Consider the following 14,942-nt stretch of genomic DNA (forward strand, 5'->3'; position numbering starts at 1 on the left):
GAGAAGTATTAAAAATTAGACATTGTCACCATAAGCTCCCAAAAGCTATTTTGGGGAAAATGTAATTGCCAAAATCAATAAATTTTTACTTAAGTCATAAATAAATCTGCATGCTTGTTTTCCTATTAATTTATTAATTTTTACAAACCTGTTCCTTTCATTGTGTAATGTGGAGTTAAAATATTTTCCATTGAGAAATATATATACGAATGTGTGTGAAGAATTTACACATATGTGTGTATACATGTACATATGCACATGTATATATAAAAAATATGTATGCAAATGCATATATATATATAATTGCACTGATATAAAAAAGGAAACTTTTTTATTATAAATTTTTATTTTTAATTTTGAGACAGAGAAAGAGAGAGAGAAGGACAGAGAGAGAGAGAGAGGGAGAGAGAGAATCCCAAGAATGCTCTGTGTTGTTAGTGCAGAGCCCAATGTGGGGCTCAAACCCACAGACCATGAGATCATGACCTGAACCAAAATCAAGAGTCAAAGGTTCAGTGACTGAGCCACCCAGGCATCCTGAAAGGAAACTGTTTGAAAGAGAAGATAAGTGTAACCCATTTGCTATTAAAGAACAGAGAATTAAAACCCTATTAAAGAAATACTTCCCTAAATTCTCACTTCCATATTATCTTTTGTTAAGGAAAGGCTAAGTGAGAATGGAGGGAGATGTCCAGAATAAACTAGATGAGAGGAAGAAAGCGAGGACATCCTGACAGAAGGCGAAGAGCTGGCGGTAGCCAGGCGGGAGGTGGGAAGAGAAAGGCAGCCAGGGGCTGAGCTAGAGGCAGGGCCAGCTCCTTCTTCCTCAGGGTCCCTGGCCACACAACTTGCTTTTAGTAGGTTCCTGCCCAGGCTGCCAAGTCATCTCCATCTGAATGTGTCTTTGGCACCAGGGCTATTTCTAGCAGCCCTTTTCTGTGTGGTGGGTTTAAAGATTATGGTTTCAATGTTGACCCACTTGGCTTCTAGATTGCATCTGATTTACCACATTTAGTGGACGTGTCTGTTTATGGGCAATTTCCTCATTATGAAAGGTCCTCTCCTTTTTTTGTTTCCTCCAAAGAAAGACCTTTTTGTTTTGCTAATGAAGGTTCTCTGAGATCTGTGGAGAGTGCAGGGGTGTGTGTACCAGTAGTTCTTTTTTAAGAAACTGCTATTGTTGCTCCTAAGTGCACCTGGATGTCTAATAATGTGTTTTATTTAACAAGCCATTTAGGAAGTCTAAAGGTTATTGTTATTTTAATCTTTATGCTGATATTTTTCTTAATATTTGCATTAAAAAATTTCCCCTAGAATTAAACGTCTACATGACCTATATCAACATACACATCAATATAAGCATCTGTCCATAGATGTATACACTAATATTTCAATCTATATCTCCATCTATCTCTGTCTATCTATAGCACAGATATTTTGCCTTGCCTGTCCTCCATAAAGGACATTAAACACTGTGGTTAATGATAATGCACCCTCTACTATAGAATGGCCAGCCTAATCTTTACATGGAGAAATGTCCCCATCATGTGGACTCTTAGGATATTGCTACTGAAGTTAAAACCATGCTGTTTTCTTGCAACTATAATCATGAATTAATTTTTTTTAAAAAGGAGGACGATTCCTTTAAAGGAGAATCTTGGTAGATTCTTATTTTTATAGCTCATACTATATCAGTATAGGAAAAATCTGTGTCAATATTCCCAGCATCTTACATGGGCCATTTCATTTCATCATTCCCATGATGGTATAAGATAGGTACTCTTACATCTCCATTTCATAGATAAGAAAATTGAGGCTTGTCTAAGATCACAGAGACCATGGCAAAGTCTGAAATGAGGGTCAAATTCAGTCCTTGGATGAGATATTTCTTGCCTCAGATCCTTCACATAAAATCCAACAAGAAGTAATGGTAAATGGATTAATATAAAAATAATGACATTAATTTATGTTAATTGAGGGCCAACAGGATGTCAGGTACTGTCCAGATCCTTTAAATATTATTCTTTATTATCTTGCCATTTGACTTTGCCAAAGTCTTCATGGTGAGAGGTTAGGAAATGTTAAGGTCAACAGCTACCAGCCGCCAAAGACATACTGTGAATTGAGGTCATTCCTGCTTCAAACTTGCATGGTTGCCACTGTTAATCATCAAGGCTATTTGAAATCACCTAGGAAATGTGAGCTTTGGTAAGATTTTGTAAGATTAGCAAATCTGGTAAGATTAGCTACAATTAATATACCTCTGCACCAGCAGACCCATCTCCCCAAGGGTAATAGGAGACAGATGGGGAGATCCTAATGTTTCTGTCATATAATTCAGGTTTGCTTTTAGTAGCTATTAAGTATTAATTAAGAATTAATGCACTCCCCTTGTGCCTGCTCTGAGAAAAAACACAAATGGCTTTTTAGAATTATGTCGATCTAAAGTGCTTGACGAGTGAGTCTCATTTTGATTGAATTAACTAGAGATGTTATCTGAAAAGGATTAATTCGATCCCATATCAAACACATAAGACGAACAAATACAAACTTTTCCTTCCTGCCTTCATTCATTATATTTACTTATTCCACAAATAGTTACCGGACACCTACTGCGTGTTAGGTTCAGGGCATCCTGACCTTAAAATCTGACAGCAGCTGTATGACTAGAGGAGCTCCGGGATTCAGGCAGGGAGGGGTGGAAGTTCCGAGTTCACCTGGAAGAGGGTCTAAGGCTCCTGACCAGGGAAATGAGAAAAGGCTCTCTGGGAGAGCTGGCAAATGTGCAGACCCGTGGAGGAAGCGAGCACGGCGACTGGGAAAGATGGCGAAGATCCTTGCAGAGGAGGCACCCCATGCAAAGGCAGACCAGAAATCCAGGAACAGAGCGAATGGTGAAGTGAACCAGACAGCCCGGGGTTCGACTGCGTAGGGCTCTGAGTGTTAGGGTAAGGAGTTTAAGGTTTACCTGTAAACCAGTGTTTCTCAGAGTGAGCTCTCCGCCCTGCAGCACTGGCATCACCTGGGGCCCCCACGTCACACCTACCGACTCCGCATCCCTGGGGCGTGGCCTTGGCAACCAGTAGTTCAGTAGCCCCACCGGGTGACGCTGCCACAGCGGGTGGAGAACCCGTGCGGTGCAAGCCCTCCCAGACTCCCGTGTGTGCCGTGAAGGGGCAACGCTGATCTCCCCAGACCTCCTTGGGGTCAGGCAAACCCCACCCCCACCCCCCGGGGAAGCTGCAGTCCCTGGGAGTGACTGCTGCCGGCACAAGCATCCTCATTCTTCTACTCTAGGGTCCTGAGCAACTTGGATCTGGGGGGGTGGGGGGGAAGCCCTGTGGAAAGCCGGGACAGGCCTGTGGGCCAAAAAGGCTTCGTGGCCTGTTTTTGTCTGACGCCCCATCCCGCAAGCTGAGAATCACTTTTACATTTTTAAAGGGTTACAAAAGAAGGGAAGGAAGAGGAGGAAGAAGAAAAAATGTTGAGGAAAGAAGAGGAGGAGAAACACTGTAATGGAATATGGCCTCCAAAGCTGAAGTATTCCGGCTCATCCTCTGCAGAAAAATTTTGCTGACGACTGGTGTAGACGAGGAGAAACTGTTTTTGCAGAGAAGAAGCAATAGGTCCAAACAATGAACTAAGGAACAGAAAAGAAAGAGAGAAAAGAACTGAAGGCAGAGAAGCCAAATATGGAGCACAAGGAAGACAGTCAAGGTGTAAACAATGCAATGCTCTTTGAAGAGAAAGACTGGGGCTACAGTGCTTACACAAGTAGATTGTTTTAAGGCAGTTGGCCCAAGCACCATGCTGTAGTGAGTTCTCAACAACGGAGGAACTCCCAGTCTGTCCGGTTCAGCCGTCTCTCAGGGGTTGGTTTGGTGTCATTTTTGAGAGTAGTGATACGATGAAAGCATGAACTCTGGAGCCTCTTGTCAAACATGAGAAAAACCACCTCATGTTTGAACGCTCTGTGGGCATTTAGATTCATCTTCCTAAAATTTAGTTATTGTCTCAAACAATGACATGTACAGGAATCACCCAGGCATCTTCTTAAATGCCAATTCCAGTTTAGGTCTGGATGGGGCCAGAGAGCGTTTACTTCTAAGAAGTTCCCAGGTGGGCGGTGGGGGCCACACTTTAAGTAGCAAAGGTCTGCACTGAACACCAGTAGGTTATTTGAAGAACACGCTTTTCAGGCCACATATTAAGCATGCAAAGTAATTCTGTCCACAGAAATCAAAGGCACCTTCTCTGCTATAATATATGATTCAACTGTTCTCCAAAGCACACCACTCTCGCTGTTGGTCACTTGGAATTCTGCTCACTCCAAGTGGTAGGTTTTAAAGACAAGTATCTGGATATAGAATGAAAGGGAGAATGGAATAAAGGGGAGAAAAGACAGGCAATGGATATGGTGGGTGAAGTGAACAGAGGCAGTCTAGCTTCATGGTTTGGGGACTCACACTCCCTTCGACTTCAAATCTGGACTCTTTCCCTGATCAGCTGTGTGATCTCAAATTATTTCACCCTCTGCCATGACTCCTCACCCACAGCTGGGGATAACAATTTCTTAAAGAGTACTTATGGGAGTAAAAGAGACAATGTCAGAAAATAATGTAATGCCACAGTGAGACTATAATAAACACTAAATAATTGTAATGTTTAATTGTCAGAGATAAAAAATATATATCAGCTTCAGATTCAAAGGAAGCTCTCCAAACATTACAAGAGTTAAGCAAATAGCCTAGAAATTTATTAATGTTACTAAAGGATAAATGGCTCCTAAAGGAGCTTTAAATATGCAATGTTGGTCTATATATACAGGACTTGTATCTTAAATATTTGGGATTCCCTCCGAAGTAATAACATGTATATAACGTGGGACATTATTAGGTGTTTCTTTTTGACTCTAAACTATATATTGTCTTTATTGCTCAAGGCTTGTACTAAATGGTAGATAAGCTTTGTAATATTTAGAAAAGCAATTAGACGACCAGAGGCTTCATACAGCTTCCAAAGAAGATATGTATTTTATATCCACATTGTATTTCAGAATTAAAATATGCCCTTTAAGAGCTTTTTGCTATGACATGGAAATTTATCAGGGAATCACATTTAAAATAAAAGTTCAGCCAAATGTCATATATCTGATGACTAGATACGTTTTTATGTTTTAATTGAGTGATTTGGCACTGTGGAGCCAGAGTCTCAGAGGTGACACGGATTGTACCAATTACTCTTAATTCATTTAGTTGACACTCTCTAGGTCTGCACCTTAATTCGATGTTCTTTGCTTTTTTATTACTCTCAACTGTTACCTTATCCACATGATTCTTCTTCACACAGCTTTCCTTTCCACTGTGCTTCTGCTCCGCCCCACAGAGATGTAGTAGAAAGAAAAAGGGGTTGTTGGTGACAGAGAGACCTAGAAGCAAATCCAGTCTGGAGTCCACCACTTGGGACCTGCATGGCCTAAATGAGGCTGTTTCTCTGAAACTTGATTTCCCTACTCAGGTCAATACACACTTTGCTGGATTATTGAGAATTAGAGATAATATGTGTTAAGTGTTTACACAGGGGCTGCTCATAGAAAATAGGCAATGAACATGAGCTTTGCTATTATTTGTTAAGTAAGTATCAACTCATGTGCAAGCTGTTCTAAGTTCTTAGAAGCCCTGAAGATGGATGCAATTTTTACCCTCCTTAATATCCACAGGTGCATTTTACTTGCACCTGGTTACTTTTCTGTGTGGCATTTTGGTTATTTATGTGTATGAATTATCTCTGCTATAAGATATAAAGTTTATAGAGAAAAGATTCAGGTTTCCAGATTCCTATATGCAACATGCATCTAGCCAGGAGCTTGTAAATAATAAATGTTCAATGAATTCTTCTATTAAAGAAAGAGCAAAAATCATTTTCTGACAGAACATATCAAAACTCACATCTATCCGGTATTCCTGATTTCTCCAACTTTTCAATGCCCCACCAAATTGAATTATATCAGACACCAAATGTTTCACAATATTTTCCCTCAAGTATGATTTATTTAACAATCATATGTAATAGGAAATACAGAGAACTACAGTAGAATAAAAACACAAGAATTGTAGCTTGTCAAGTTAAAAATTAAAACAGCTACTGGTTAAATAAAAAGGCGCATGAAATTGTTGAATATATGTTGTGGAGCTGAGGATAAAAATGCAAAGCAGGACATCCAAGATGCAGCGGCCTGACTCATTGACCCTCTCACCCATCCCTGGTGTTTGCAGGGGGATGGGCACTAGTAACCTCCACGCCCACTCCCTCTAGTCAGCACTAGTTAGTAGCCCTCTTGGAAGAAAAGAAAGAACAAGGGAAGTGAACAGGGGAGGAAAAGGAGGGAATGGAGAAAGGAGGGGAGATTAGAAAAGGAAAAAGCGTATCAACAGCGTGACAATTCTTCTGAAGTGGAGCGTGTTTTCTCCACTCCCTCTGGAAATTCAGTCACAGTGCTTTATAAGTTAAATAACCTGGGAAATTAGGTGAAAGCCCATATACAGACACTGATGAATTCATTATATTTCTCAATTTTTGTTTTCGTAACAAAGCCTATAGATCTTATCAATAGAAACAAAATAGACAAGTTTCCTATGACAATTGAGAAGCGATGTTTCAATTTACTTCTCCCTGGAGAGATTCTCTAGCTTTCCCGAAAGACAACTGGCTCAAATAAGAACAAAAGTAATTACACTTCCCAGATAGTCAGATTCTATTTTAAATGCAGAATATTTTCTAGCTGGTAAATAGCTACTTTTAAAAAGACTTTGAAAGCAGTAGTTATAATGTCTTCATAAATAGAAATAAAAAGTCCATTTTTTTAAAAGACAAAAAGTCACCATGATGTACATATCTATAAATTTCCCCCAACATATCATCGTAGATCAATTTGTACTGCTTACATTTAAAATATCAATTGCATTATAATGTCTATGATACAATTCAGTTATTTAGCTCAGTTCTACACAAGATTCAGGTGAAACAAAAATTAAGGACCTTATTCACAGAACATTTAAAAGCATTTTATGCACAGTCTATGCATAAATATATCTTAAATTAGAATGATGCATACCTAATATGCATATAGAATATGGCTTACACATTAAAGGAGATCTAAGTTGTGGGTTATAAAATCCCACCACTCAGACTTAAAAGCTTCTGATTCTATCAATTTCTAAAATATTGCTTAGCATCATGGAACCCAGGAAAAAAAGCAGGTGCAACAGAAAACTCATTGGATGGATGGACCCTCCTTCACTTTATTCTTTAATTGATGGCTACTCTTGTTTTTTTCCATTCAGTTTCTACCTTTCACAAAGACAGATTCATCGCAGGATCATCGACGTGTTCGCACAGTGAAAAGTTACAACACCTAATTGTGCTTGACTTTTCTTGTCAGCTAATAACAAATAAAAGTAGTTCTTCAGTTTGGAGCAAAGGAAGGGCTCTGCACATGCTCAGGCAAAACATGACAAGGAAGCAGAGTCTCTAAGAATTGCAGTTCGTTTCTTGTAGGAAAATTATAAAGTCACACCCAATACTATTATCTTATTATCTGTACAGAAAAGTGTGGGCTTCCATCTTCATAGATATTTTTGAGTACAGACACACACACACACACACACACACACACACACACTTCTTGTCACTTATCCCTTGGCCTGTAATATATTTTGTTGTGTCCTAATGGGATCAACACCCCAGAAGGCAAATTCCATTCTGAGCACTAACATCTGTTTCCAAAAATGGCTGGAGGTTCTTGTTTATCCCAGAGCGTAGGTAATGTGTGACTTGCATTGTGATGACGCCCGTGTGGGTGACGTATCAGTGCTCTGAAACCACAGAGATGGAGGCAAGTTGGTCCAGTGCTTCCAGGGACAGGTTTCACTGCAGTTTCCCAGCTTGACAGTTACAACGAAGTGGTCATTAGGTTGTGGGACCAGGGTAAAGCTCCAGTGTCATCATGGGGCTTCAACCACAGCTTCTGAACAGCTCCACCCCTCATGCTGTTCCCATGTATTTAAAAGAGGGACAATCTAGCCTGTTCTTCAGAGCTACAAAAAAATTTTTGCCCCTAATTTTGTTTTGCTTTCCTTTTACTTAAAACCTTGAAATATTTGTAATTACACAACTCTGCATAAAACAATACATATGAAAGTTAATTTTAAAAATGCCTCATCTTTTGCACATGTATCACATAGTCACCTATACTATTACCGGTTCAAAGTGATGACAATTTTAAACTATCCAACTTTTGTCTTAAAAATTTCCTTAACTTGATTGAAAAAGCTGGATGAAAACAACCAACACATTTCCTCCAAGACTGTCTTTTGGAGGAAAGACAATGGCAGAAGCACTGACCAAGAAAAATGGCAACTTTGAATGTGTTTGTTTGGCCAGAGTTACTAGCTCAGAATTTATGTTCTTCTTATTAGTTCCTTATATAGGAGTCCATTAAAATGGCTGGATCCACGTGTGTGTTGAAAAGGAGAACATCGCTTTGTGGAAAGTTGAGGATTTAGGATGTTTTTGTCCCGTTCTCATTATCCTGAAATAAAATCTAAATGAAAATGAAGATCATGTTTTAGTCATATACATGCATCAATTACTGTGTGGTAATATCACATTGGGCTTCATATACCTTGTCAGAAATAAAGGATTTATCAGTATATAATATATATTTGTTTTATACCCATTGGAATTCCTGTTATTTCGTGTGTGTGTGTGTGTGTGTGTGTATGTTTTATTTCTTTAATTCCAGCAAAAATTTGGATTCCTTGGGTCAGAAGTCACAAACTCAAGTAGCTAAAAACAAGCCTGGAAGGCAGTATAAATGAGGTAAGTGGGCCTGTGTGAATGTGAAACCAGTAGAGTCACAAGGACTGTGGTGAACTAATGAGCGTAAGTCCTGCTTAAAGATATTCAAAAAGATATTTCAAATCAGTGTGGAAGTCAAACAAAGCAAATGCAAAACTAAATCTAGACCACAACACATTAGGTTCTGACCTCTTCTTGGATAGTACTCTCAACATTAAAGGGAACACTTCCCTCCCAATGAGTACCAAATCTGATATTGGTTTGCTTTTGAAGTGCCAGAAACCTCTGATATATCCTTCAAAGAAGACAGTATAATAAATTATATGTCCACACCTTTTAAAATCTTTTGAAATAATAAAGCAGCAATGCATTGTACATCCAATTCCAATCTCATTCACTTGAATTAACAAAATCATTTTCAAAAAGTAAGCAAAACAAAATAGTTTTGTGGATAGAAATTTCTTAGAAATAGTAGCGAAGTTATACAACAGTGTTACAAGTAGATTTCAAAGGTTGATTTCTTGCTCTAAGTGTAGTGTTGCACATTGATTTACGGGGCTTCATCATGGTGCACGTTGAATTAGACGTGTTTCCTGGGAAAGTATCTCATACTGGGGCCCACACACTGAGAATGCAGCAGGCAATGGCTCTCAGAGATATAGCCAGGCTTCCATAAGATCTAAATTTTCCATGATGGCTGCCAGTGAAAGAGTAGCTATAGGTCACAAAGAAGGTGTGGTTAATATGCAAACTAGGAGCCTGTAGGCAAAATCTGACCTTCACACATATTTATTTTGGTCTACATAGTGTTTCAAAAAGTTTTTGAGTCAACATTAAAAATGGAAAGATTTTTTCCTAATTAGTGCATGGTGAAAATATGTTGGATGCAAAGACTGGCTAGCTGCAGCCTTTAGTCAGGTGTGCTGTGCCCTTTCTAGAAGTTTCCAAGGCTGACCACTGCTCTCACCTTCCAGACAGTGGGCCTGAGTCATAGTTATCAGTTGTCACCACTCCTGTTGGTTTTTTACTTCCCTTATATTAGAGACCTGCCTATTTCTTGAAGGCATATAAATTTCACCTATTGAAGGCCATGATTTCTGGAAGACTGTGCTCCAAAGGCAGAGTTTTCTCCAATTGAGAGGAAAACTACAGGATTTAGTTAGTGCTGATGGAAAAAAAAAATGTCTAACAGCTTGCCTGAGTTTAAATACCACTGTTTAGTTTGAGTGGGTCTCAAATCTTTCCAGCTTTGGAGCCTTTTTAGTTGAAAAACAAAAAAAGAGGCTTCAGTAACTTCCAGTTGAATCCCATTGAAGTCTTTTACTGATGAGATGCCAGAATTTTATAGATAATTTTTTTTTTTGCCTGAGACATCTTCACAGCTTAAATAGTCAGCTTTACAAATGTACTGGTGACCTGTGTTTCCTACACACAATTTTTGGAAAATGTTCATAAATATTACAGTTCCATATCATAAATACATAAGAAATGCTGATTTTTAACTTTTTTCTTTTGAAGCTACTTAGTGTGCACTGGTCATCGAGTAGGAATGAAGACTCTTGCTTAATTTTGTTTCACTCAGTTTTCTAATGGAATTTATTTGACAGAAACCTTTTTGTACTTACAACATCTATAAATACTCCACTGAATTTAGTTTTTCCTAAAACATACTTTGAGGGTATGTTGTATGTCATCAGAACTTAAGGACTCTTCTGAAACAGCTGTGAGCTCTAAAGTAATAAATTTATAGTTTGGATGGAGGGATGAAAAGAAATTGCTGTAGCTAATATGAGACAATATGTTAAAATTGTTAAATGTAGACATACATCGGTTTTAGTTGCTGAACACCCACTTTGTGGGCTTGATATCTACCCAAGCTTCATATGTAAAATAGGAATCACAACCACCGACTCTGAAATTGTTAAGAGAACTAAGTGAGATACTATATATGTAAGATGTTGATCACAGTGACGGACACTTGATAGTTGGTATTAAGGAAACTGTTATCAAGAAAAGACAGTCTTACAACCAACTCAAGAATACTGAGAGATAAATCATCTTAAAATCTAACCACAGTTTAACTCTTTCATATCTAAAGCAACATGTGAGGAGCTACTGATAACATTTCAACGACTTGGTATATGGCACTCAGCATTTTCTCTCTTGCGGCCATCACCCCCAAGAACAGGACTCATTATAGCACGTGGGGTTTGTTTCTTACTTAAAAAGTAAAAGGAAACACTAAGACATCTCCACTATAATTACACAACCTTCCCTTCTAACAGCTTGCACTTCCTCTGTAGGCCCAAGACAATGGTTCTCAACTATAGTGTACAGAATTACCAACAGACGGGATTATTAAAAATTCAGATTTCCAAGGCATCATTCCCAGAGTTATAATTCAATCTATGATTTAGTAGATCAAAATCAGACCCCAGAAGCTGAATTAAAAAAACACTGATGCAAACAAATGTCTATAGATTTTAGCAAATATTGATGTCTGTTTCATAATATGTACTTGCCTTGTTATCACCCAATGTGAACATTCATATTTCCTACGTGAAGTAGGAAGAGAAATCAGGATTAAACCTCTCCACAGCCTCCAGATTATTAATTTAAAGGATTAAAAGGTCTCACTAAGTATAATTTTTATTGATGAACAAATTAAATTCTTTGAAAAAATAAATATTTAAGATTTTGCTTCAGAAAACAGGAGAAACTTTTTCTTTTTAAAGATTCCAGGAGGGCATTGAAATAAGGTAACTTTGCCTCTAATGATATCTACAAGCCATTCATTTCAAAAATTATGTTTCTTGCCTAAAAAATAAAATTACCTCTCATGTTTAACATGACAGAAGCCTTTAAGGTATTTCAAACCTATGAGTGTGTATCAGCATGTTTTTCCTCAGCATTTACTAGGTCTTCTGAGTTCTTATGAAGATCAGGTTCACCTAAAACACAAGCAAACAGATGAACGGAAACAAAATAAGCCTGTGGGAAAAAAACCTCATGAAGTCAGGAATCTGAAGCAAATAGTGAGTGTTGAAGACTCCATTTTGCAATGGGTTTTGTGGCACATTTCTCCACGGTTACCAAACACGTTCTTTTCAGACTGTGCATTTAAAGAGCACAGCAGGTCACACTGTGGTAGTTACACAACGTCATGAAGTTGTAGTTTAATCTGGTAATACAGAACTGAAACTCATGAGACATGCTTAAACATCTACTAAGTCAAACATAAAAATTGTGCATGTTTTTTTCTTGATATTTTTAAATCAAAACATGTTGTTTCAAACAACCCTTCTACTGATCAGTGTCCTTTACCATACATGGCTTAGTTGCTAAGAATTTGAACACATGACTATTACAGAATAGTAATTTTTAAGATAAGACATGATCTGCCAAAACAAACTAATGGAATTTACAGTCTCTGAATCACTCACCATTTATATATACCTTGAAGAAAAAAATTAACATGGAAAATATGCCAACATTTCTAAAGAGGTTGCCTAGAATCTAATCTATCAAAAATAAAAACATAAAGCAGAAATGTACAGATAAAAGAGTCTTATTATATGGAAAAGAAAGTAAATAAAATAACCAATTTCAATTTTGAGCCAATTACTCAAAATACCTTAATATTCAGGAAATAGTCATATATGATGGCATGTTCTTTCTATTTGAACTTAGATAAAAAATATACTAACAAGTTAAGCATCACACCAGTTATCTTTGAGATAATTCCTTTTATATATACTGTAAGACTGTGTCCTCTCAGTTGCAACAGATTTTTTATTGAGGTTATAAAATTAATGAACATATAAGACTTATGGGGTGTTTTCATGAAGCAAAATTATTTTGTCTCCTGCTTTCTTTTTAAAACACTCAAAAAGGGAAAGTTATCTTCTGTCCCAGGATGAAATTTTCAGGTAGTGTCATGACTTTTGCAATCATTCTTGCATAATATAAACATTGCCTGATCACGTGAAGTCGCCCAAGTCTTAACCAACATTAGAAAGTCTTGTCACCTATATTGCACATCAATCTTAAAACAAAGATCAAACAAAGATCATAGAAGATCCCTTTCCAACCTTGAGTTTGTGGCAGAGTCCAGAAATGGTGTGCGTTTGGGGACACATGGTTGGTATTTCTTTCTGGGTCATTCTTCCCCAATTGGCCACCTTAACTCCTGAGCTGGAGCAAGCGAGAGAAAGGGCTGAGAGGAAAAGCCAAGCTCCTACTCGACCAGCACACTGTAGGATGGCTCCACACTCACTAGACCTGGCAGGTGTTGAAAACTAATTCTTCTATGAGCACATTCATGGGCTCTTCAGGGACTCTTTGCCAGGGACCATGGCTGGAGACATCTCACCACCTTGCAATGGGCACATGAAACTCTGGTTATTTACAATGTTGACAGCCCCCTGGAAATTTATAGTTGCATCTTTAGCTTCCGTGTGCTAAGGTCCTTTCATCCTTCCAAATAGGGATGGGCCACATCTGAATCACATGAAACACTCACGAAGCAACTGTTGCCATAAATTACTTGAGGAAAGACTGAAACCTACATAGATTCCCCTCATTTGGCTCATCTGTCACCAGCTAACCCTTTAGATCTCATGTTTAAACGAAACTCCATTCCCAATATCTCCTGAGGGTCCTGGTGCAGCTCTCTTCTCTTGCTTTGACGTAGAGGGAAGCATTTCTACACCTCTCCCAATAGCTGATAGCTTGTTAAAGAAATTCTACTCGCAAATCCTTTTTCAACCATTAACAACCTGACCCTTTCATTTGTTTGAGTTGGGTAAGGATTATAAGCATCCTATAATTGGCTTTGAATCTTCTTTGAAATTCCTATCTCACAGGTTTTATTTCTGACATTTTAGACTCATGGCTTAAACTTCTGATTTAGTATTCTGTTACTTAGGACTAAATTAGAACAGAACAGAATGAAAAGAACAGGCTGAATTAAAAGAGGAATATAAGTAATTCTCTGGTTCTCAAAATTTTGAGAAAAACTTTTACAATGGGCAAAAAACACTAAGGAAAAGGAACTTACCAGTAATGAAAGTGGATATGGAACAAAATCACCAAATGGTAACAATACAGCAATTACAAGCTAAAATTCTTGTTAAAACCAGTCTATATGTATTCTAACATGAATGTGTTGTTATATTATTTGTTTATTAAATCATATGTGATCTAGGTAAAAAAGAGTATAAATTAATGAGTAAGAATGACAAATTTTATTATTATTAATAATAATATTAACAGCAGCAGCAAAAAGAGTAGTTAACATTTAGGGAATATTTACTCTGTGCTAAGCACTATGCTAAATGCTTCATACATTTTATCATTTAATCTCCCCAACAATTTTTATTACCCAAGTTTATATATCAGCTAAGGAGCAGAGCTAGGCATTCAACCCCAGAGTCATGTACTTCACTACTAAACCAAAGGGTTTGGTTGCACAGTGCTAACTCCCAGACCCAAAGGGGCAAATTTCTATTGGATTTGAAAGAGTGAAAGCATTCCTTATTGCCTAAACAACAATGGCAAAGGTTCAAGTTGAGAAGTGTAAACATGCTATTTTTCATCTTCCTGCTCTGACAAGCTATTAGGATTCAAAATTCAGTTCTTCAGAGATGAATAATTTGATAGCAAGAATTGTGAGAAGCATTTTCTAAAGAATAAAACTCTTTTTACTGCCACTCCGTGTAGTAAAACCTACAGTAGGAGACAGACTAAGAAGGACTCAGATGCCAAATCCTATATTCAGGGGAATTTCAAAGCAAAGTGCTGCAAGAAAGAATCAAATGTTTTCTTGCTATACCATGGAGGAGAGATAATAGAGATTTGTGACTCCAGGAGCAATGAGAAAGTATTCAATTTAAAATTCAACACAAATATGTGACTGAGGTGCCTATTCTTAAAAAACCAAAAGTTGTAAATTAGTGAAAACCCTATTATAATTTTTGTCTTGATGATTTCCAACTCTCCACCCTGCAACACTATAGTCAACCATCCACTGTAGATGTTAAGGATCTCAAATTGCACTGTTTTCCCTGCATATTCATCCACAC

General features: G+C 37.8%; 1 protein-coding gene across 13 annotated transcripts in view; it reads right to left on the reverse strand.

Moving 5' to 3' along the window:
- Positions 1-6,008: 6,008 nt before the first annotated feature.
- Positions 6,009-14,942, reverse strand: part of PDE1A (phosphodiesterase 1A) — a 326,620-nt gene continuing 317,686 nt past the window's right edge. For 11 of the 13 annotated variants that reach the window (XM_042994857.1, XM_042994856.1, XM_042994854.1 and 8 more), the window contains 2 exons: positions 11,694-11,810; positions 6,009-8,602 (listed from right to left, as the gene is read on the reverse strand). In XM_042994857.1, coding sequence (XP_042850791.1) covers positions 11,737-11,810 — 74 coding nt within the window. In that variant the 3' untranslated portion in view covers positions 6,009-8,602; positions 11,694-11,736. Of the gene's footprint in view, positions 8,603-9,488; positions 9,575-11,634; positions 11,811-14,942 lie in introns of those variants that run through there. The other 2 variants (XM_042994852.1, XM_042994851.1) reach the window with 2 other exon arrangements.

Source organism: Panthera tigris, chromosome C1 (genome assembly GCF_018350195.1).
Source record: "Panthera tigris isolate Pti1 chromosome C1, P.tigris_Pti1_mat1.1, whole genome shotgun sequence".
NCBI lineage: Eukaryota > Metazoa > Chordata > Mammalia > Carnivora > Felidae > Panthera > Panthera tigris.